The sequence below is a fragment of the Chiloscyllium punctatum genome, chromosome 5, assembly GCF_047496795.1.
Source record: "Chiloscyllium punctatum isolate Juve2018m chromosome 5, sChiPun1.3, whole genome shotgun sequence".
Lineage (NCBI taxonomy): Eukaryota > Metazoa > Chordata > Chondrichthyes > Orectolobiformes > Hemiscylliidae > Chiloscyllium > Chiloscyllium punctatum.
In genome coordinates, this window is record NC_092743.1 from 115,953,240 (window position 1) to 115,979,189 (window position 25,950).

At 40.5% G+C, this 25,950-nt stretch overlaps 1 protein-coding gene across 5 annotated transcripts in view; it reads right to left on the reverse strand.

Annotated features, from left to right (window-relative positions):
* Positions 1-25,950, reverse strand: part of sugct (succinyl-CoA:glutarate-CoA transferase) — a 423,980-nt gene that overhangs the window by 364,077 nt on the left and 33,953 nt on the right. For all 5 annotated transcript variants that reach the window (XR_011960715.1, XR_011960714.1, XM_072571162.1 and 2 more), the window contains one exon: positions 19,577-19,697. Coding sequence is in view for 3 of the 5 variants with exons in the window: in XM_072571162.1 (XP_072427263.1) it covers positions 19,577-19,697 (121 nt within the window). In the remaining 2 variants the exon portion in view is untranslated. The remainder of the gene's footprint in view (positions 1-19,576; positions 19,698-25,950) is intronic.

A 25,950-nucleotide genomic window follows, 5' to 3' on the forward strand; every position in this document is an offset into this window, starting at 1 on the left:
TTATTCTCTAGATCTCCAAACAATAAGAGGGAGATAGGGAATAAATCTGCAAGGAAACATAAGATGTGTAATAATTATAAATTAATAATATTGGTAGGTTCTAATTATTTTAATTGATTGTGATAATGTTTAAGGGAAAGCAGAGGAAGAGTTTCTGAAATGTGTTCAGAAGAACTTAGCGTCATGGAGTCAAAGAGCTATACAGCACAGAAACAGATCCTTCGGTCCATGCTGACCAGATATTCTATATAAATCTCGCCCATTTGCCAACATTTGGCCCAGATCCCTCTAAATCCTTCCTATTCATATACCCATCCAGATGCCTTTTAAAAGTTGTCATTATACCAGCCTCCACTCCTTCCTCTGGCATTGAGGTAAAAACAATGGCTGCAGATGCTGGAAACCAAATTCTGGATTAGTGGTGCTGGAAGAGCACAGCAGTTCAGGCAGCATCCAAGTCGCTTTGAAATCGACGTTTCGGGCAAAAGCCCTTCATCCACTACTTCCTCTGGCAGCTCATGCCATACACACAGCACCCTCTATGTGAAAAAATTGCCCCTTAGGTCACTTTTAAATCTTTCCCCCTTCACCCTAAACTTATGCCCCCTAGTTTTGGATCCTCCTACCCCGAGAAAAAGATCTTGTCTATTTACCCTATCATTTTATAAACCTCTATAAGGTCACCCTTAAGCCTCCGACGCTCCAGGGAAAACAGCCTGTCAATACAGCCTATCGCTTTAGCTTAAACCCTCCAACCCTGGCAACATCCTTGTAAATCTGTTCTGAACCCTTTCAAGTTTCACAACATTCTTCCTCCAGCAAGGAGACCAGAATTGCACATAGTATTCCAATAGTAGCTTAACCAATGTTCTGTACAGCTGCAACATGCTTGCCAGCTCTTATACTCAATGCACTGACCAATAAAGGCAAGCATACCAATGCTTCCTTCACTATCCTATTTACCTGTGACTCCACTTTCAAGGAATTATGAACCCGCATTCCAAGATTTCGTTTTTCAGTAACACTCAACAGACCTTATTGTTAAGTGTATAAGACCTGCCCTGATTTGCCTTTCCAAAATGCAGCACCTCGCATTAATCAAAATTAAACTCCATCTGTCACTCCTCATCCTTAACAAATATGTTCGCTCAAATAGGAAGGAAACATTACTGGATATAATGCTGAGAAATTAGGTGAGCCAAAGTTCAGCAGAAAAACTGCAATGAAACAATGGGTGATATTGAAGGAATAGATACTTCAGGTATAGCTAAGTATATTTCAACAAGAGGTAAGACAGGGGAATCAAAAGCAAGATTCCTTGGAAGACAAAACAGACAAGATGACAAAACAAAAAAAAAAGAGGGTATATGTTGTACATCAAGTAAATTCTCCAAGTTATATGCAAGCCAAATACCAAAGCAAGAGGGGAAGTAAACAGAAAAACAATACTTGCAAATCATGAATATTATGACAGGGTGGCAGTAAACATGAAAAGTAATAGAAAAAGGTAATAAACCAAGAACTGTGGAAAATCAGAAATTGCTGGAGAAACTCAGCAGGTCTGGTAGCATGTGGACATCAAGCAGCATTAACATTGAGTCCAGTTACCCTTCCTCAGTTCTGAATGTTAACTCTGTTTTCTCTCCACAGATGCTGCCAAATTTGCTGAATTAATACAAAAGAGACACATTGGTAGTGCCCCTAACTCTAGGCCAAAAGGTGCGGATTCATGTCCCATTTGCTGAAGTCCATATGAACATTTCTCTCCAGGTTGACTAAAATACATATACGGTTATTCCTGATGAAGGGCTTTTGCCCGAAACGTTGATTTCGCTGCTCGTTGGATGCTGCCTGAACTGCTGTGCTCTTCCAGCACCACTAATCCAGTATAAAATACATATACACCTTTAACGGTAACACGAAAATCTGCTACCACCATTTAACTAGTAAATGGGTAGTAAGACATGGGATATGGTCTATTAGGGACAAAGAAAATGACATAGTTCAGAAACACAGGGTAAGGCTTAAGTACATAAAGAGAACTTCGTATTTTGTTTACTTGAGAAAAGGACTCTGGCAAATGTTAACACACCATTACAGCTTCATTTAAAGACACACTGCCAATATTTGAACTGGTGCTTCCAGAGATGAGCTTAAGTTGTGCTGGAAAAGATAATACCAACTCTAAAGGCCGAGGGTCCAAATCCAGTGGGAGACTCCTGATTTCTCAAACAATAATCATTGGAAGATCAACCCTGTTCTAAATTCCATTGGAAGAAAAGAATTGCATAACAGAAGCAATTCAAGTTATTTATATTGAGCAACCAGGACTCTGTTTTGACAGTGCAATGTTAAATGACTAATTATTCCTAGCACGACTGTTCCAAACAAAAATGCTTCTTGATAAGATGAAACCATGACACAAGCTCGTTAAACAGCCAAAACATTGCAGATCAGATTCACTGGATTGTTGTCAAATATATTTTTTTTTAGAAATAAACTTCAGGAAGTTTTGTTGAGACCAAGATAAATTTTGAAATTTGCAAGGAAGCACACATTATCCTTAATACATTTTTTAAAAGTTGAGAATGTTTAATGGGTAGGGATGGAGAACTTATTTTGGTCCAGGATCACTGCACCAAGTTCCATTATCAGTTTTGTTCAGGCATAATTGGAAACCAACACCTTCCACGTCAACAGAGCACCTTCAGGCAACAAGTGTTAAGTGTCATGAATATACAAGATCTTAACACTTAGGACGTCACTAGCTATTTTATACTGAAAATTTCTCTACGGTTGATGTTATGGGAGAACAAGTCAGATGCCAAACTGAAATCTGGTTTGATAGGTCATATTTTAGCAAGATGATCTTTCACTGAAACGCTAACAGATGTGGTTTTAACAATAGGGCGTAACTTTATTACACAAAAAGAATCGAAAATCAAAACTGAATATAATAAACTATTTGTGCATAATACAAATTTAATATTCTGAATCACATGGTATAATGCAATCCCATTAATTCCAACAGTAGCCCTTTAAAGTACTTTACAACACCAGATTAACTTCTTTCTTTCATCTACAGGGCTTAGTTTAACTATGACTTCAGGTCCCAGACTGGAGACTCTGATAGTGCCTTCACTGAGTTTTCATGCAACTTTTTTTCTTTACAAACAACGAAGGATGGACGTTCTCAGATTAAAATAACATGTTCAGGCTGTTAACCAAATATTTCTAGTCTGGAACTATAAAACTAAAAACCTTACACTAAGGTTAAAAATCACACAACACCAGGTTATAGTCCAACAGGTTTATCTGGAAGCACTAGCTTTCAGGCCGCTGCTCCTTCATCAGGTGGTGGGAGCAGCATTCCGAAAGCTAGTGCTTCCAAATTAACCTGCTGGACTATAACCTGGTGGTGTGTTAATATTAACTTTGTACACCGCAGTCCAACACCGGCATGTCCAAATCATTACACTAAAGTAACTTATTTCTAGTCTGAAACTCTCTCTTTGTCAGGAGCAGTTATTTTACAAATCAAACTTTCAACCTAAACTTCTTAAAGTAGCCAAACTGAAACCCAAAAACATTTTTCAGGCTATGGGTGCTGCCTCTAATCAAAATTAAAAAAACCTCTGAACATATTAGATTAGATTAGATTAGATTACTTACAGTGTGGAAACAGGCCCTTCGGCCCAACAAGTCCACACCGCCCCGCCGAAGCGTAATCCACCCATACCCCTACATCTACCCTAACACTACGGGCAATTTAGCATGGCCAATTCACCTGACCTGCACATCTTTGGACTGTGGGAGGAAACCGGAGCACCCGGAGGAAACCCACGCAGACACGGGGAGAACGTGCAAACTCCACACAGTCAGTCGCCTGAGGCGGGAATTGAACCCGGGTCTCTGGTGCTGTGAGGCAGCAGTGCTAACCACTGTGCCACCGTGCCGCCCAACTCCAATTTCTTGGTCACTTGCAGAAACTGTCCAAATGCAGATAAACACTCCTTAGCATTCAGAAATCATCTCTCAGATTTATTTACAAAAATAGTTGCAGACTCAATGTCTCCTTTTTTACTGTAGAATATTTTTGCTGATATGCAGCTAGTTTACTTGAAAAATAACACATTGTTCAGTTCCCACTTCAGCATTTTGCAGTAAGACAAACACCCCACATTGATGTCGCTAGCATCAGCAGCCACTCTGAATGGCCTTTCATCATTAGTCATATCTAAAATCAATGCAGTTGTCAGTGCAGCTTTTTGGTTTTCAAAGGGTCTTGGACACCATTCCATTCATTCAAATATTCTGGCTTTCTTCAACAAATTTATAAAATGTGCAATGACAGTGCTGTAGTTCTAAAAGACTTGTAATAAAAACCACTCATGCTAATATAATGTAAAATTTCACATTTTGTCCAATATGTGGAAAAATCCAAAATTGGCCTAACTTTGATTTCTCATGGTGGGTGGTGTCCCCACGTGTAATGGTGGTATCAGTGTCAACACTCTGACACAGCTTGCAGCGTCTGCCATGACACGGTTGTATGGTGCTATCCTGAAGGCCGGGCAGTTTGCTGCGAACAATGATCTGTTTGTGGCTATGTCCGACATAGTAGCATAAATATGTCAACTTTGTCTTTGCAAACTCTCTTCGCCAAATCTATAACCAAATTGGTCTTTAGTAGCTGATCAAATAGTTCAGTCAATTGGTGTTAATGTTCTTCCAGGTTGCTGAAAACAATCAAAAGGTCAATGTAAACAATATAGTTGCATAGTCATTTAATGACTTTATCAGTTAACCATTGGAACAATGCTGGAGTGCTATTCCTTCCAAGCAGCATGACTTTTCCTCAAAGTGGTCCAATCTGGTACTTCAAAAGGCGATACTTCTTTGGCTCTATCAGTTAATAGAACTCGACAATACTGTTTATAGCAAATAAGTCTTTGTGATAGATTCATGCATGTCCAATTCACTCGATGCAATCCGCTGATCTCAGAATAGGATAAAAGTCTGCTTTTGTTATCACATTAAATATGTAATAATCAAGATAGAATCTTTATAACCTGTCAGGTTTCAGCACCATGATGTTAAATGATCTCCAGATACTGTGACTCGGTTCAATAATATCATTGTCTATTATGAACTTCATCACTTTCTTCACATTAGCTAATCTCTCAGGACTGAGTTTGCAAGCATGATGCTGAAAGATAACATATCCCCCACATTATCATAAACAACCAAACATTTTTCCTGGCTATTTTCCCTCAAATTGATTTGTAATTCTGCATAAGTCACTTCAATAGTTTTCTGGAAGATAACACTCTCTTTTTAAGCACCTCCTGGTTTTCCAGTCTGATTTTTGGATAGTCAACTTTCAAACTTTTAGTTTCAAATTCATTCTCCAATTGTTCTAATGCTTCTGTTTCAATCACTATTTCTTTGCTGCCACAAGTATATTTTGTCTCCGGACTATCGTCACAGTCATAATATCATTTCAACATGTTAACATGAAACACTCACTGATTCTCCCTCTTGTTTGGAATAATCATTACATGATTCACATCATTCAACAACTGGCTGCAAGTTCACATATCCCGTCCAAGCATATGTTGTCCTTGGGATGGAATTGCTTTTTCTGCTCTGCTCTTAATTTGATAAGGTCCAGTGAACATTATCTTTAATGATTCTCCAGACAGGTAACAACATTAACACCTTGTCTCCTGCAACAAAATTTCAAACTTTGGCCATCTTATCTGTTCTTTTTTTTTAATTCGTTGTTGTGCACCCTTCAAAATACCTTTCAGCCATTTCACGTGCTTTGATCAGCTTCTCTCAACCTCAAAACACAGAATGAAAGCACAATCTCTGAACTTTATTAATTTCACTTCAATAAATTTAAATGGCCCTCTCACCTCAAGTCAGTAAATTACTTCAAAATGATTAGCTCCTGTGGATCCCCTTGAAGGGCCCCCAATAGCAAACAGCAAGAAAGGCATTCCTTCATTCCAATTATTAGGACACTCTTGGCAATAAGCTGTAATTAAGGTCCTCAAATTTGATATCATCTTTCCAATGCACCTTAAGATTGTGGGTGATAAGTAAATGAAATAAACACTTTAATTACTACAACATCAGGTTATAATCCAACAAGTTTAATTGGAAGCACTAGCTTTTGGAGCGCTGCTCCATCATCAGGTGGTTGTGGCATATAAGATCATAAGACAGAAGTTACAGCAAAAGTTTACAGTGTGACGCAACTGGATTGTTTGTTATGTCTCTCATCTTTGAGAATGACCATGCTGGTTTCAGTTCCTTCTTATGTAAATCTCAGAACCTTTTTTAATGTTACATTCTCAAGTGAACTTTAACAATAGGTACCATGTCAGCCCAGATAATACATTGAAGGTGTAAGGTTAAAGTCTGTCTGCCTGTGCCCCAATGTTCAGACTGTTTCTATTTCTAAAAAAGGGATTAACAGAATCTTACATGGATTCATGCAGTTTTTGAGCAAAATAAAAATTAATTCTGCAAGTACAAATTCACCTCACTAACTTGTGTGTGCGTGCATGTGGAGTTGTGTGTGTGGGGCAATATGAGTGCCTGAGAGTGCATGTATGTTATGTGTGAGAGTCTAAAGGGGTATAAGTCTGTAAGAAGGTGCATGTGTGGGAGTGAATGTGGGTGGTCTATGTGTGAGCATATGAAAGCGAGCTTGTGTATGAGAGAGGGTCTGCATGACTGCATGGGTATGTAGGAGAGTGTGTGTGGGGTAATGTGTGGTGCGTGAACGCATGTGTGCGCACATGAGAGAGATAGTGTATTGTGCAGTAGGGCCACCTGTAATGTGACATGAACCCAAGGACCCGGATGAGGCCGTCCCCATGGGCACTGAACTTGGCTATCAGCTTCTGCTCGGCTGCTTTGTGTTGTCGCCTGCCCAAAAGTCAATTTTGGGGGATGGTTACCCGAAGGTCATAGGCTGAATGTCCCAGATTGCTGGCAATTGCTGTGCGGTGTGGCTGTGTCTGCTCGGCCTCACCAATGAACCGTGCCTCAGGGCTTCCTTGCCTACAGTCTATGAGGTATGTTTGGCCCAGTCACGAGTACTTTCCATGTACATGTTGGGTGGTGTCCCCACGTGTAATGGTGGTATCAGTGTCAACACTCTGACACATCTTGCAGCGTCTGCTATGACACGGTTATATGCTGCTGTCCTGAAGGCTGGGCAGTTTGCTGCGAACAATGATCTGTTTGTGGTTTGGTGGTTGTTTAAAGGCGATAAGTGGAGGTGCAGGGAAGGTCTTGGCAAGGTGCTCACCCTCATCGATAATGTATTGCAGGCTGTGAAGAACATGGTGTAGTCGGTCGGCTCCCGGGAAGTACTGGACAACAAAGGGTACCCTGCCTGTTGCAGCCTGTGTCTGTCTCCTGAGGAGGTCATTAAAGTTTCTTGCTGTGGCACATTGGAACTGGCAGTTGATGAGTTGAGCATCCTTGAGTACTACCAAGTGCCCGGTATGTTCCTCCTCTTCATCTGAACAGATCCTGCGTAAGCGTAGGGCTTGTCTGAAGGGGATGGTTGTTTAATATGTTTTGGGTGGAAGCTGTATGAATGGATACCGCACAACAATCACAGCCAGGAGTGCTCTCTGCCAGTTGGGGGACACTTCAGCGGTGTGGGACATTCGGCCTCTGATCTTCGGAAGACCATCCTCCAAGGCGGACTTCAGGACACGCAACAATGCGAAGTGGCTGAGCAGAGCTGATAGCCAAGTTCGGTACCCATGGGGACAGCCTCAACCGGGACCTTGGGTTCATGTCACACTACAGGTGGCCTTACTGCACGACACACACTCTCTCACATCTGCGCACAAATTTGTACACACACACCTCACATTACCCCACACACAGTCTCCTACATACCCATGACTTTGGGTTCATGACACACTACACACTCTCTCACACACACACGCGCACCCTACAGACCCTTTCACTCATGCAGACCCTCTCTCAGACACAATCTCTCTCTCGTACACTCACACATTCACACCCCCAACACACAACCTCTCACAGGCTTACACCCTTTTACACTCGCACACATACACACACACTCAGACATTCACACTTCCTCCTCCTCCTCCTCCCCCCCCCCCCCCCCCCCCCCACAAATTGTGGGATGAATTTGTACTTGCAGAATTAATTTTATTTTGCTCAAAAACTGCATGAATCCATGTAAGATTCTGTAAATCCCTTTTTTAGAAATAGAAATAGTCTGAACATTGAGGCACAGACAGACAAATTTTAATCTGTGACTACCTGGGCAGGTCCACGCCCCCCGCAACAACCCAACCTCCCCTCCTGGCATCCTCCCCTGCCACCGCAGGAATTGCAAAACCTGTGCCCACATCTCCTCCCTCACCTCCATCCAAGGCCCCAAAGGAGCCTTCCACACCCATCAAAGTTTTACCTGCACATCCACCAATATCATTTATTGTATCTGTTGCTCCCGATGCGGTCTCCTCTACACTGGGGAGACTGGACGCCTCCTAGCAAAGTGCTTTAGAGAACATCTCCGGGACACCCGCACCAATCAACCCCACCTCCCTGTGGCCCAACATTTCAAGACCCCCTCCCACTCTGCTGAGGACATGGAGGTCCTAGGCCTCCTTCACCGCCGCTCCCTCACCACCTGACGCCTGGAGGAAGAACGCCTCATCTTCCGCCTCGGAATACTTCAACCCCAGGGCATCAATGTGGATTTCACCAGTTTCCTCATTTCCCCTTCCCCCAACTCACCCCAGCTCCAACCTTCCAGCTCAGCACTGCCCTCATGACCTGTCCTACCTGCCTATCTTCCTTTCCACCTATCCACTCCACCCTCCTCTCTGACCTATCACCTTCATCCTCACCCCCATTCACCCATTGTACTCTTTGCTACCTTCCCCCACCCTCCTCTCTGACCTTTCAAACTCCATCCCCACCCCCGTTCACCTATTGTTCTCTATGCTACTTTCTCTCCACCCCCACCCCTCTCTCATTTATCTCTCCACTCTGCAGGCACCCTGCCTCTATTCCTGATGAAGGGCTTTTGCCCGAAACGTCTATTTTCCTGCTCCTCAGATGCTGCCTGACCTGCTGTGCTTTTCCAGCACCACTCTAATCGAGACAAGTTTTAACCTCACACCTTCAATGACATGGCACCTATTGTTAAAGTTCATTTGAGAACGTAACTTTAAGGAAGGTTCTGGGATTTACATAAGAAAGAACTGAAACCAACATGGTCATTCTAAAAGATGAGAGACGTAACAAACAATCCTGGTCATTTTCATTTCAGTTGCATCACACCGTAAACTTTTGTTATAAATTCTGTGTCTTACGATCTTATACTTCACAATGACCTGATGAAGGAGCAGCGCTCTGAAAGCTAGTTCTTTCAAATAAACCTGCTGGACTATAACCTGGTATTGTGTGATTTTTAACTTTGTACACCCCAGTCAAACACCAGCACTTCCAAGTTATAACTTTTATTCCCAAATTAGTCATCATTTCTTAGAATGCTTGTGACCTAAAATTTGAACCATGATCTGATTGTGTATCTTTGGGTAATCCACATCTTGAAAATGAAAAACTGAACTAACTTTTCCACCATCACTTGCGCAGTAATTTTTCGTAAAGGCTCCACTTAGGGAAAACTCGAGGAAGTATCCGTAATCATTTACAAATACTGGTTCCTGTTCCAATTCAGGGCAGGGATCCTACACAAAGCTTTCTAAATGGATTTCCAAGAGCTGGTATCTGAATTAAAGCAGGTTTAACTGCAGGTTTGTGTTTCCTCGCTATCTGATATATAAGGCATGTCTGGCAAAACGTGATCACATCTTTGTGTAATCCTGGCCAATAAAAAAACTTTAATATTTTAGTCCACATATTCCTAATACTTAAATTATCTGCCATTGGAATTTGAACCACTTATAAAATTGTCTCAAAATATTCAGATGAATTATCACTGAAGGACCACGGTCTGTTCGAAATTAACTGTACTAGAGGTGGACTCCATTTCCATATATATACTTTTGCTTTCATATAGTAAGACACATGTATTGTTTCAGGTTCAATCCTGAGTAGGCTATTTGACATAACAAATCCACTTATATTTTCATTAAAGAAAATGGACTAAAATACAGTCACATTCTCTTTACTTTCGTTATTTTTAATTACATCTTAAAAACTTACTTCTGAAAACTGAATTTCTAAATTGTAAAACATTTTCATAGACTCCTTTCCTTACTGTCTAATCTCATTGGCCTGAAGTCGTGTCACAACAGAATTAGGAAACAATCCAGGATATTCCTCGTAATATTTAAACTTTCTACCTCCAATGGTTACCCCCACGACCCTTGGTGAAGGCAATATTCTTAAACTTGCTAGGTATTTCCCAAAAAAAATCAATTACATCTACTAGAATTTGTTTCACTACCCTGACTACAATGTCTCATTTTACACAGTCCCTCTTTAATCCAACTTTGTGTCATGGAACTCCTCTGCAAGACAAAGAGAGGTCAATGTTCACTGGCAAAACATTTTTAGTCATGCACTAGCAGACGTATCCACATGTAAAGGCTCTAGCAGAACATATGACATTCACCATCAAATCAATGTTCATTAAGTGTCAAACAACAAAGCAAGATTTGTGCATTACACTGCTGCAACACCAATAGAAAAAGGAATTCCATCCCAAGGACAACATATGCTTGGAAGGGTATGTGAACCAGCAGCCAATTGTTGAACTATCACATGACAGGACATTCTTCACCAAAGACTAAGGAGAATGGAAAACAAGAACAAGAGAACAGGTAGGGAATTATCAAAACTACAGACTGGGAAGAGTGAGAGTTAGAAATCTGAATATAAATACTTGAATGTCAGCAAAGGTTAATTGAATATGCTGGCAACCCAGATCATATGATGTCACTACCAATCAAGATGCTCATTGTGAAACTCAATTAATGAATGACAAACTATTCACGTATGAGTGAGGAAGAACATTCTGATGAAAATGATTGACTGCTGTGTAATTTTATAGTTTAGCTCACATATATGACCATGAATCTTACATTTCCATATATTTTCTAAACAACCAGCTGTAATAAATACCTGTTGTATTCTTTAATGCCATGATAACCATGCCCAGTTTATTATGTTATTGGAGAAAATGTAAGCATTGTCACTTCAGGTATGATATCCTATCATAGACAAACTCTCATAAGTTACCCTTTGTTATTATAATTAATCTTTAATAGCCAGAAATTGTAACCTTAAAGGAATGCACACCTACACTTAAGGAATAACATATTGAATCCAAATTCATAACCTGGAATAGAGGTGGAGTACAGGAATTAGGATGGTTTCAGACTGTCAATTTAAGGGTTTCTGGGTCATCCATTGGACAGAATGGGGTCAGCTTCCAGGTTGTATCAGGATAGGTATCTCTATAACATAATCTATAAGATTTAAATGAGGTCAAAGTCTATTTTTGGTTATAGATGGATTTTGCAGTTTCACATGGAGCAGAGGATCCCAGTAACACAAGGCCCACTATCTCTTTCTGATGCTTTATAAATTACATAATATTTACCACATAAAATGTTTACAAATAAACAAGCTCTTTTTTCCATTAGGATGCTCTTTAAAACCTACCATTTTGGGCAAGCCTTTGATCACCTCATTTAATATCACATCCTTTGGCTGAGTTGCAACTTTTTGTCTGATTACACATTTGTGAAACAGTTTGAGGTATATTAAACATACTATAGTAATGTGAGTTTTGTTATGTTAATATTCTTTCATTATTTTACATGTCACAGTAAGAAAAAATGCTGTTGAATGTTTGTCAATTGTGAATTTTTGAACTTTTAGAACATTTTGACATTTAGCAAATGTAGCATCTGCTAAGTTGTTCCTATTTTTCATAAACAACTTGCAGTTATCTAACTCCTAACAATCAGTTGACTTGCATGATTTTTTTGGTGAAATAGATTAGACTGTTTAATGATTTTAAATCTGAGCTATAACAATTTTACCAGACCTACAATAAAATATACAGACTATACAGATTACTCATCTTAAAGTCCTTCACAATGCACGTTATGCGTTTTACAAGAGCCCACAATATTCCCTTAAGGACAAAGGAAAAACATCAACAGTTAACTTTGTGCTGAAATAACTAAATCCTTTCTTTATGTCAAACCACAAGTTCCAAGTCTTCAAAAACTTCAAACTGATGCAGCAAATTATCATTTAACTCACTATTCTTGAAAGGGAGATGGAACTTTCAACAAGTTTCACAATAAACATATCAAGAACTGTGATTAGATTACTTACAGTGTGGAAACAGGCCCTTCGGCCCAACAAGTCCACACCGCCCCGCCAAAGCGTAACCCACCCATACCCCTACATCTACATCTACCCCTTACCTAACACTACGGGCAATTTAGCATAGCCAATTCACCTGACCTGCACATTTTTGGACTGTGGGAGGAAACCCACGCAGACACGGGGAGAACGTGCAAACTCCACACAGAGAGGCGGGAATTGAACCCGGGTCTCCGGCGCTGTGAGGCAGCAATGCTAACCACTGTGCCACCGTGCCGCCCACTGTGCTTCCGACTATTTTTTTCTGAGAATGGTCACTTGACCCAAAATGTCAACTTTAATTTCTCTCCACAGATGCTGCCAGACCTGCTGAGTTTTTCCAGCAATTTCTATTTTTGTTTCTGATTTCCAGCAACTACAATTCTTGCAGTTTTAATTTTATCTGGAGACTGAGCACTGGTCAAAATAACATTTATTGTAATTTCAAATCATTTCTGGTTTCCCAAATTCTCTAAAAGCAAGCTTTTAAAATGACTCGCGTGAATTTTTAATTTCTATTAAAGACTGGAAAAAGACTTTGTAGTACATGCATTAATAAACATTATCAAACTATTGTAAATTGTCCTCCATTAAAATCAGTACTCAACTTAACATGGAATAAAAAGACATGGCTTTATATAGCATCTTTTCATAGATTCATATGGCTTTATATAGCATCTTTTAGGATGAGTAAAATACATCCTAAGCCTTAAAACCCCAAATATGTAGCTTCATGGGAAATAAAACAGGGAAAAAATACACAAGGCCATTAAAGAAAAATAATTTGGAAAATGCCCCTCTGATAACCTCGGATCATTGAGAACTGGCCAGGTGATCACAATGATCATGCAGTTTTACTGATGATCTACTTTCCTTTTATAGAACATGATTCTTACTCAAAGCCATGGACCAGTCCAGTTCACTCTCAAATGTACCACTCATTACTGAGCAAACGGTGGTGGTATTTAACTTGAGGAAATCTTTCCTACAGACGAAGAGGGACACCAGTTTGATTGGGACAATACATCCACTCTGGGACAAGCTAAACAATGACACGCATGGAAATTCCTAGAGGCCTGGCATTCAAACTGGAACTCCATTAACAAACGTTTACAATCTCTCAGAAACAAAACCGGAAATAATATTGCCTACCACAACAAACCGAGACAGATAAATATCAAGTGGGACAGAACACCAAAAGTTCACCGGAGGCTCGCTGATTAGATTAAATTAGATTAGATTCCCTACAGTATGGAAAAAGGCCCTTCGGCACAACAAGTCCACACCAACCCTCCGAAGTGTAACCCACCCAAACCCATTCCCCTGACCCTATATTTACCCCTGACTAATGCACCTAACATTATGGGCAATCTAGCATGGCAAATTCACCTAACCTGCAGAGTTTTGGATTGTGAGGGGAAACCGGAGCACCTGGAGGAAACCCACGCAGACACTGGGAGGATGTCTGTGGGGAGTTTGCACAGTTGCCCAAGGTGGGAATCAAACTCGGGTCCCTGCAGCAGTGCTAACCACTAGCCACCATGCCGCCCATAAAGCCACTGCACCACTCATGTTACCTAGCATGGTGTCAAAACATCTGAGAACAAATCTATCAGCTCAGCGAGCAAACTTACAACCTGACTTTCCTACTCTGACTCATACCTTGAGCACATGAGCTTCAGAAACCTCAGTAAAAGGTAATTATTACTATTATTTTTCTGAGTTCCACAGGCTGTGCCTCAAAAGGCTAGAGCAAGAAATAGAAGGTATCACTACAGAAATCCCTAACAAACTACAGTATTTTCACATGTAGTGATTCAGATGCAGGCAAAATAGTGGGCATTTTGCACACACCACACAGGCAATGCTACTTTCAGATGGCTCCAGAAAGAACCTTCCAGGATAGTGGGTGACCCTGTGAAATACTTACTGGATATCCACGGTTATCTTCAGTCAAAAGGAGGCAGAGAATTTTGGTAAAGCTATTCGATTCGTCAAGTTAAAATACAACTTGATCAGCATAAACTGAAACCATTCAAACAAGCTTGTTCTAATTCATTAAGATTCAAAACTCTTCATAAACTTTGCTGATGAACTTTATAATTCCAAAACACTGAACAGAATTAAGACTGAAACAAACACTGGTGTGCGTTAAACCTACAGCACTGCTCAGTTAAAGAACTGAATGTCAGTATGCTAAATGAATGACCTTAGTAAAAAGGAAGCTGTGCTTTTTACAATCATTTACTCCACATATTTTACAAACTATGGGAGTGCTGCACTAACAGTATTTAAATGAGACATTAAAGCAAGGCCCTGTCTGCTATCTCAAATGGGTATGAAACATCCCATACCATTATGAAAAGAAAAACAGTAAGAATTGCCTCCTGATGCCCTAACCAAAATTCATACCTCAATCAGTGCCTAAAATAGATGACCTGTTCCTTTATTTCTTTGATGCTTATCTGCCCTTTGTGTTTAAAGCTTGACAGCCATTTTAGTTAGATTACAAAAGTGACTATATTTCAAAAGGCTTCATTGGCTGCGAAGCTTGATATTCTTTGGTTGTGAAAAACATTATTAAGATTCTGTTTTCAACCTGCATTCTATCCAGTTAAGGTGTTCATTTGCAGGTAATTGAAAGAACTTGGAGCAAAGAATGTGCCAGGACAGAGCTAAACCATTTAATTGAATGCAGGGTGTACTTCTTTAAAATAAAAACGATTGGTAGTGCCAATTGAGCCTGAGAGATTTTTAGTTTCCTTTGTCAATCTTAAAAAGGCTTCTGTTTGTACATATAGATGTATATATTGTTTCAGGGCAGCAATTCTGAAGCCTGCTAAGAGGTTTCACTAGAGACCAACAATGAATAAACAACCATGGAAGATTACAATCAGGGATCTTTGGCTAATTAATTTCAGAATACAGTCGTCTAGGTTGAGCGGCATGGGGTTCCAGTTGTGTGTTGGGAAACCCAGAAATAAGTGGGTTGTCAGAAAGTATTTAACTGAATTTTTGCCAAATAATTTCTGGGTTTCCTGACCAGCTAGCATGAGTGCATTTGTCACAATCAACATGAGTTATTTCAAGTCAATTATTAACAACACACTAAACATGCAATTTGATGGATTTTAAAATTGGCAATACAAGCGAAGGAATTGGTAGCATCCAGATATTCAAAAACTTCATTGTATTGACACGTTCCTGTGGATTACTATTGGACTATGAAGGACCACAAGGACATGCTCTTTCATACTGATAGGAGGAAGAAATACGTTGGTGAAATTAAGAAGGTGCAGCTGGAACTTGCCATGAGCTTAACACCAGGAGGCAGATGCCAATCTCATGAATTCCAAGTTAGAAGTGATTTAATAACATATGCAAGTTGAGAAAGGCAAAGACAATGGCACATTTGCTTACATACCTTTGATACTCCAATGCAGCACTCCCAATTGTTTCTGCCTCCAAGCTCATAGTTCCCCTACCCTGCATAGCTCACTTCGACCCTCTTTAAAAAATCCACAAACAGTACTGCTCAGACAGATTCATTGTTTCTGCCTGCTCCTACCCCAAAGAACTCATCTCTTCCTACCTCGACTCATTTTTCTTCTCCCTTTGTTCAGTCTCTCTGTCACATCTACGATTCCTTAGAAGCTTTACATCTGTTTCAGAATTTCCAGTTAATGGGTTCCAGCCATTCCTTTAGTCCACGGACATGAAATCCCTTTACACGCCTATCCCCCAGCAGGATGATCTCAGGGCTGTCCAACGCTTTCTGGAAAAAAACACCTGAACTGTTCCCATCCACCACCAACCTCCTCCACCTAGCCAAGCTTGTCCTCACTCCAAACAATTTCTCCTTTAGCTCATCCCACCTTTTTCATGTCAAACGTCTGGCAATTGGTCCCTGCATGGGTCTCCTTGTGAGATACCTGGAACATTAATTGTTCCAAGCCTACTCTGGCTCCCACCCACAAGTCTTTTTCCAGCACATCAATGACATCAGTGTTGCTTGCCTCTCCTTTCCAGAATTGGAAAAGTTTCCTCTCTATTTTGTTTCCAATTTCTACCCTGCTCTCACCTTCACCTGGCCCATCTCTGACTCCTCCCTTCCCTTACTCAAAATCTCTGTTTCCAAATCTCGGGATAGGCTGGCCATCAATATTCACTACAAACCCAGTTGCCTTGACTACACATCCTCATATGCTGTTTCCTGTACAGACTCTATTCCATTCTCCTAATTCCTCTCACTCCTTTGTATCTGTTCCGATGATACCAATTTCGACAAGGAAACTTCTAAAATGTCCAAATTCTTCCTCAATCAAGGATTCCCCACCACAGTGCTTGACAGGCTGCAACCAACCCATCTCCCACACTTCGGCCCTCACCCCCTCCCTTCCCTCCCATAACAGTGATAAGGTCTCCTTCATCCTCACGTACCAGCCCACCAGCATCCACATCCAGAGAATCATTAAACGCTACTTCTGCCACTTCCAGCAGGATGCCAGCACTAGACCCATTTTCCATACCCTCCTTTCGTAGGGACCGTTCTCTCTGGAACGCCTTGGTCCACTCCTCATTTACTCCCAACATCTCCCCACACTCCCACAGTACAGTCCCTTGCAATCACAGAAGGCGTAGTACCTGCCCATTTACTTCCTCCCACCTCACAACCCAAAGCCCCAGACACGCCTTCCAGATGAAGGAGTGATTTACCTGCACTTCACTCAATATAGTCCAATGTATTTGCTGCTCACAATGTGGTCTTCCCTACATTGGGGAAATGAAGAGCAGACTACTTTGCAGAACACCTACATTCTGTCCGCAAAGATGACCAAACTTCTGCCTGTCACTTCAACACACCACTGTGTTCTCTGGCTAATAAATCTGTCTCAGGCTTGTTGCAGTAGCCCAGCGAATTTCAGCGCAAACTGGAAGAACAGCACCATTTTTACCATTTGGGAACTGTGCAATTTAATGGACTGCTGGACAAGTTCAACAATTTTAGGGCTGCAGAACCTTCTCTCATGTCTTTACCCTAACACCCACACTCTAGACCTTGTCATCACATGGGTTGTTATCACAAATAACCCATTGTCTAGATTAGAGTGGTGCTGGAAAAGCACAGCAGGTCAGGCAGCATCCCAGGAGCAGGAAAATTGACGTTTCAGGCAAAAGCCCTTCATCAAGAATTCCTGAAGGGCTTTTGCCCGAAATGTCAATTTTCCTGCTGCTTGGATGCTGCCAGACCTGCTGTGCTTTTCCAGCACCACTGTAATCTAGACTCTGGTTTCCAGCATCTGTAGTCCTCACTTTTGCCTACAAATAACACATTGCCAGCGACTAATAGTCCCCATTAACAGCTATTCATTCTCCCAGGCTGACCTTTACCCATTCCTTTGTATGACCAGTTCTTTTTCTTGCTCTCTGGGTTTCATTAGATTAGATTACTTACAGTGTGGAAACAGGCCCTTCGGCCCAACAAGTCCACACTGACCCGCCGAAGCGCAACCCACCCATACCCCTACATTTACTCCTTACCTAACACTATGGGGCAATTTAACATGGCCAATTCACCTGACCTGCACATCTTTGGACTGTGGGAGGAAACCGGAGCACCCGGAGGAAATCCACGCAGACACGGGGAGAATATGCAAACTCCACACAGTCAGTCGCCTGAGGCGGGAATTGAACCCGAGTCTCTGGCGCTGAGGCAGCAATGCTAACCACTGTGCTACCGTGCCGCCCTATCATCTATCATTTAATTCCCTCCCCTCTGTGACAATGCTATCACTTTAAAAAGGTTATTTTGTCCTTGGGTATTTTTGAGTAGAGGTAGCAAAAGCAGAGGTGCCCAGGAGTCTAGGGAGTTTAACAACCAGTTCAGGTTTTTTTCAGCTGTAACAGTCACAAGATGTTACAGTCCAGAAGTGTTGCAAGTTTCAGTAGAGGAAACCTCTGACTTCCTCTAAAATCTCTCTGGATGCTGCTCCCTCTTATCTGTAATAATGTGTGTTTAAATTTACCTTTTTGCCAAAGAATGTGTTTATGGAATTTTACCATATTGGAACAGATAATTAGTTAAGTTGTAACTGATTGGTTAAGTTTTCCTACAGATAAGTTATTCTAAATTCCACTTATGTTTGTTCATGTTTCAACTGCAGAGTTTAAATAAATTCTGTTTTGCTTAAAATCAAATGGCTTGACCAGTTGCATCACACCTGGAAAACCCACTTCACATCTGCCTTTAAAATAAGAAAAAGTTATGGTCTAGGCTAACTTCTTAAAATATTCTGAGGGGGCCTGGCCTAGTCCATAAAACCTGTCCCCCACACTGTTTTCAGCATATAAACCCATCTTTTCCTCGCTATGATCAGTCCTGAAGAAGGGTCACTGGACCTGAAACATTAACTCTGCTTTCTCTTCACAGATGCTGGGAGAAAGTGAGGACTGCAGATGTTGGAGATCAGATTCAAGAATGGTGGCGCTGGAAAAGCACAGCAAATCAGGCAGCATCCGAGGTGCAGGAGAATCGATGTTTTGGGCATAATCCCTTCATCAAGAACATTCCTGATGGAGGGCCAGTGCCCTCCATTTTATTATACTGCCTACAGTGTGGAGACAGGCCATTTAGCCCAACAAGTCCACACTGACCCTCTGAAGAGTAACCCAACTCGATCCATTCCCTTTATGTTTACCCCAGCAAATGCACCAAACACTATGGGCAACACTGTGTTATCTTCTGTTGATTTGAATCTGACAAAGAAAAATGAAGAAAAGATTGAAGGGGGGTGGGGAAGAAAATGGAGGGGAGACGTTTATTAAATAGACTCACGAAGCATAAATTTACATTTTAAGAAAATCTATACCTTAAAACTGAAAGCTATGTAACTGATGCCGATCAATATGTAAGACTTCATTTTCACAACGGTTTCATTTCACACACAATACAGTTTGCACGATATATATTTACTGACAGTGATTATAATCAAAAAGTACTTCATTGGCTACAAAGCGTTTTGGAGTATGGTGAGGTCATGAAAGGTACTATATAAATGCAAGTTGAATATTTCTGAAAGAGTAATTACAGAATTTAAAGCATTATTGCTTAATAAACTCACAAATAAGTGACCTACAAGCACAAATAATATCTTACCCGTAATTGAACAGTAAACTATGTGTGGAGCAACGTCCTGAATGTGCCTATATCCCAGTCCCATTTCTGCCAGTTTTCCAGGAACATAATTTTCAATCAGCACATCACAAACCGATGCCAACTGTTGGGGACAAATCAAAGGCATGTTTTGTAATTTGTTACAGATTTTATCTATTAGAAACCACACACATTAGATTGGAACAATGATGGAGAAAAACACATTTGGAACAAATACTAAATGAACTGCATGTCATCGGTGAGCCTTTAACCTCAAAACCACTGATCTGTGTTAATAGTAAAAAGCTGGATCTGAGCTCCAACAATCTTCATAGTTCCTTTCCTTTCTTTTAGGGGTTGCACTTCCGCTGTTTAATAAAATAAAACCGCTACGAGTAGTTAGTCAGTTTTATAAATAATAGTGGATACAGAATGTCAGATAGAGAACAAAGCTGGGTAATTTAGAACTCTCAACTTTGAATTATCGGGGTAAACTCTGATTTAATACCAAATGTTACAAGTTACCCAGCTTTGTTTCCTGCTGCTTACTTTGAATTATTGGATCATCAAATGCACTGAAATAACAACTTTTTTAAACAAGGTTAGCTCAAATTAGTGAAGAACTCAAAACCTTTCTGCACAAAGAAAAATTGAGCATCATGAGTAGACTTTTACTGTACATTAAATTCATCCCATACCTGGGTAAATTTATCTCCAAAATCTTTCCTCATTGTAACTATTCCGATAATAGATGGTGAAAACAATGATGAGGCAGTTTTAGAATGTGCTGGAAGAGGCTGAAACATCTGCAGTTAAACTAGCATTAATAAATTACACAAAAAAAAATCACAATTTGGAAACAGAATAAGTCCACAGATCTTTTCATCAGCAAAATGCTATCACAATTTGTACAGATTCAAAGCACTGGTGTCCATCAGATATTGCTGATTAGCCACAGATTCGACTACAGTGATAATGTTTAAGCCATATCAATATTAGGAATAAACACCTTTAAAATATGCTCTTCCCAGGTTTATGTAATAAACACCTACTACCATTCACTACAAAGCACTACTGTTATTCTCATTCATCCATTTTGGAATTCTGAGAGAAGTATACCAAACACAGCACATCTGGGTAAAACTCATATTGGGAAAAATGGTGGTGTAGTGATGATGTCACTGGATTAGTATTCCAAATGCTCTGGGAACATGGGGTTCAAATCCCACTTTAAACTAAATGGATGACTGAAGCTTCAACAATACTCAACAAGTTCGACACTCCAGGACACACCAACCCTTTTGATGGCATCATATCCACAGTAATGCTCAGTGTCGACACTGCATACCTTTCTGCATTGCAGAAATTCACCAAGACTCCTCAGACAACAACTTCTAAACTCTCTGCAGTGGAGGAGGACCAGGACAGTTAGACATGGGAAAACCACTATCTGCAAGTACTCTTCCAAGCCATTTGCCATCCTGACTTAGAAACATACCACTGCTCCTTCAGCATCACTGGGTCAAAATCCTGGTAGATCTCCCTAACAGAAATGTGGAGCTACTTACAGCGGTTCAAGACAGCAGCTCACCATCATCACCTCAACTGCAACCAGGCATGGGCAATAAATGCTGGCCCAGCCAGTAATACCTGCATCCTATTAATAAATTAAAAACGGGTAAAATCTCTGAGACCAGTCGGCCCACCTAGCATCAAGCAATGCATTGGTATGACAACAGCCCAACTGATGGACATATCTAACAGGTAAGGGCTGTGGAAAGTAGTGATGAAACTAGAGAAACAGTGAAAACCTGCTTGTGTCACCCTCACCAATCTACCTGTCACAGATCCATTGTTTCATGAAAACACTTAAAACTTCACAGTTCTTGTACAGATGAAGTTCCAGTCTCATGTGCTGTTTGGCACGACATTATGCTAAACAGGACAGATCTATCTGCAAAAGGTCACACAGCCATGAGGCACTGTGGATCATCAGCAGTAGCAGAATTGTATTTGACCATGATCTGGTATATCATGGCCTAGCAATTTCTTCTCTTTCCCATTAAAGCAAGCCAGGGACATCTAAAAATTAGATGAAGACTGCTAAACAGGCTACACACATGCTAAATAGTAGAAACAGCATACAATAGGCAGAACTAAATGATCCCGCAGCAAACTGATCAAATTAATGATTCCAAACAACCAGTAATGATTGATGGTGGAAAATTAAACAACTGGAGGAGAAGGCTCCTGTTGCCAGCTGCCTTCTCCTCCTTCACCAATGGCCTTCCCTGTATCACCAGGTCAGAAACAGGGATGTTCAGTATTTTTGTGACTTCTCAGTTATTGAATCATAGCCACACACAGCATGTCCAGGACAAATTCAGGCTTAGGCTGACAAGTAGCAAGTTACAAAGCACATCTCCAACAAGAAGAAATCTAACCATTCTCCTTGAAATACTACAGCATCACCATTCCTGAAACCCCACTATCAATACCTTGAAGGTTACCATTGATGAGGAAAAAAAGTGTAGTTACAAAAACAGGTCAAAGACTGGAAATTATATGGAGAATAATATACCACCTGACTCCATGCAATTTTTGCATTTAACAGTGGCAACATGTGGCACATTTGCAGCTTTTCACAATAACGTAAATAATGATCTGAGTTGGATATCCACATTCTCATAACAGTCTTTGATTCACTCTATTTCAACGTCAAAGGCTGCCACTTTTGAGTCTGTGAAGTGCCCAATCTACTTCAAATTACTTTAAAAAGGTAAAGTACCCCAAAAATTTGAACAGCAGATTAAGTAATCAATTTCCAGCTGTTATGCAGTTGCTGTGTGTGTGGAATATTTCACGAAGGGTATTCTACCTACCACATCACTAAGCAACATTGTGCATCAATATCAGTGCTGATACAATGATAGGCATGTAGGCCATGTGTCTAAACCATTGGCTAATAGAATCAAACATTATATTCCTTCAGGAGTTCATAATGGGCAGTCTGAAGTCAAACAGGCCATGCTTGCAAAATTCAAATACAAAACCTCTACTGTCAGATGTGGTTCTGGATTGGGCAGCACTTGCTGAACAATACCAAGGGTTGAACAGTCCTAAATGCATTAATAACTCAACTAACAAACAATATTGGATAATCATTCAATTTGTAAACTGGTTCATTTATACCTGCTAGAAGTGATAAACATTCATACGTAGGGATTTGTTCCCTGCAAACTAAAGGAATATGTTTGAGCTTTGCACCATTTTTTAATTACCCTGATCTGAGAAACCTATGGCTGCTCATTGCTTTCTTTGTAGCAACTCTTCAGCTGATCAGAATCAACTTCCTAACTGGTCTGTAATTTTTTTGCCTCCTATACATAGTCACTTGAAATTTGGCATTCTTGCTGTAATCCTGATGAGTGGCAGATGAAAAGCTTCAACATATCTCTATATTCAGCAATACAGACATTCTACACTGCCATGCAACTATTGATTCAGAATGTTTAAATTATACATGCTCATAACTCCCCACTTCACAGAACATTGTTGGTGTTAGCATAATGTTAAAACCCACACAATGTTATCACACCTCTTTTAGTAGAACCAAAAATCAAGAAACAAAAGCATGAGCAAAGAACATCTGCACACTGGTTTTTGTTTTTACTTTACCAACAAATCCACTGAAATGTTAGTGTGCATTAATATGCCATGTGAATGAGCATCAAAGCAATCTGCCCAATGATCTTGCTAATTCTTCTATTTAGTGATCATCAATGCAATCAACGACATCTGGATTCATAAGTCCTCACAGATGGCGAGTGGCTAACATGGCAGAGAAGAATGACCTTTAACACATTACGAATGCCAGCTGTGGAATTGGAAGGACATAATAGTAAAAAGTGTCAGGTTTTCACAGTGATACATTCAGGTCTGGAGATAACTGGCACAGCATCTAATTTCCCCAAAATGTAACTAATGCGAATTATACACATTGTCTTCTATGGCTTACCAGTTTCTTTGTAGCATCTCTAAATAAAGATCCCAAAAATTATGCCACACTTTGTTTCCTTTGCAGCTAGTAATAATGTTTCTATTCCTTTTACACTATTTCAATTCAATAAATTAGTGATTTAATGATTCACATCTTGAGCAAATTTGTATAAATTTAACACAAGAATTCATGAAAAAGACCACATGCCACAACAGACTGAATCTAGACTTTTAAAAAAATAAGATTAATGTTTCCTTCCATTCCATCTCAAGAAAGAATCACCACAACCACAAGCCCCAATATGCATTAAAAAAAAGTAGGAATGCAGTCACTAGTTAGATTTTGTATTAGCCAAATAAGTAACATTCAAATTAAATACACACTTGAATGTATTTTCTTTCTTTTGACATTTTAGCCACAGTTTTAAGAAAAACCACCCTCATCTTCAAAGCATACACAGGTTGTATGGACTTTCTAAAAAATTCCACAGATCCATAATGTGAAAACTTTGTTTTCCTGCAATATACAATGCAGTACAAAGTTATTCTAACCTCTAAATCAAAATGTCACAGTGTAGTTGCAACCACTAGAGGGGGGTCTTGAGCACACAATGCCCTAGCATTTGCACATCCAGCATCTTGACAATGCCGTGGAGCCTCCAGGGCCACAATGGAAACTCAAATGCATGCTCAAAATAATTTTAAGCATCTTAAAGTTGTTAAATCTGACTGATTTTGGTGTTCAAGAATCCAGAAAAATATTCAGCCCTTGAGCGGTACCATCAAAATAGATAATTGGGTCATTTATCGCATCGCTGTTTTTAGAGCCTTGCTGTCTATAAATGACTGCTATACTTCCCTACATGATGGAGGACACTAGTTCAATCCCAACAGTAATAGGCAATGCAAAGGTTTAGAAAAGGGGGCAGCGAAAATAAATGTCATCACTAGGGAAAATGTTCTGAGCAAACTACTGGGATTGAAGACAGACAAGTCCTACATGCGTCTGCATTCCTACTTTTTATTCAAGCGTATTGGAACTTGTGGTTGTGGTGATTCTTTCTTGAGATGGAGTGGACAAAAATATTCCTTTTTTTTTAATTTCTGGATTCAGTCTGTTGTGGCATGTGGACTTTTTAGGAATCCTTTTGTTAAATTTAAACAAACTGGATCAACCCAAATCCTTTATGGTCGATATTCTAGGATCTTAAAGAAAGTGGCAGCAGAAACAGTGGATCTATTTGTAACAATGTTCCAAAATTATCTGGATACTGGAAAGGTTTCAGTGGATTATAAAAATGCTGATGCAAACATCCTTATTCAAAAAGGGAATGAGGCAAAGAATAGGAAAGTATAGATCAGTTAGTTTCACATCTGTCATTGGGACATTGTTAGAATCCAGAATTAAAGAAGTAACACCAGGGCATTCAGAAAAGTCCAACAAAGCCCATCAAAGTCAGCTTGGTTTTACAAACAGTAAATATTGTCTGACTAAGTTGCTAGAGTTCTTTGAAGGTGCAACCAGTTAAGCAGATAATAGGAATCCCGTAGGCATTTTAAACCTGGACTTTGTAAGTGCTGCTCCAAAGGTTAACACAAGAAAAGATCACATGAGGCTAGGGGTAATATATTTGCATGGATACAGCATCGGTTAACTAACAGAAAGCAGAGAATTCCGAACACCGATAGGACAGCCCATCCTGATTACCCCTTTTTGGGACAACAGTACTCAGAACGGCCGACCCACCTTCCGGCTCTTGAGGTGACCGGCTTTCGGAGCAACCTACCGACCTTCGGGTTCACAGAACTGCCTACCCACCCTCTGGCTCTCGGGGTGACAGCTTTCAGGACGACCTATGAGCCTCCCAGCTAACAGTAAGGCCTGCCAGACGCAGGGATACACAAGACAGTGTAGGTGATAACTACTGGATTAGTGGCGCTGGAAGAGCACAGCAGTTCAGGCAGCATCCAACGAGCAGCAAAATCGACGTTTCGGGCAAAAGCCCTTCATCATTTCCTGATGAAGGGCTTTTGCCCGAAACGTCGATTTCGCTGCTCGTTAGATGCTGCCTGAACTGCTGTGCTCTTCCAGCACCACTAATCCAGTATTTGCTTTCCAGCATCTGCAGTCATTGTTTTTACCTCAGTGTAGGTGATAAACCCAACAAGCAACAAGGCAGTCAGTCATCAACAAACAGAGTCCCTTCGAGTACAGAATCCATGAACAAACTGTTCTCTTCAAAATGTAAAGTCCATTCCCAGGAACAGCGTCCACTCTGGTATACATAGTGCATTGTCAGAAATAGAGTCCACTCCAATCTGCAGAGTCCATTGCCAAAAACAGTCCACAACAGAGGGCAGAGTCCACTCCTGAAGGC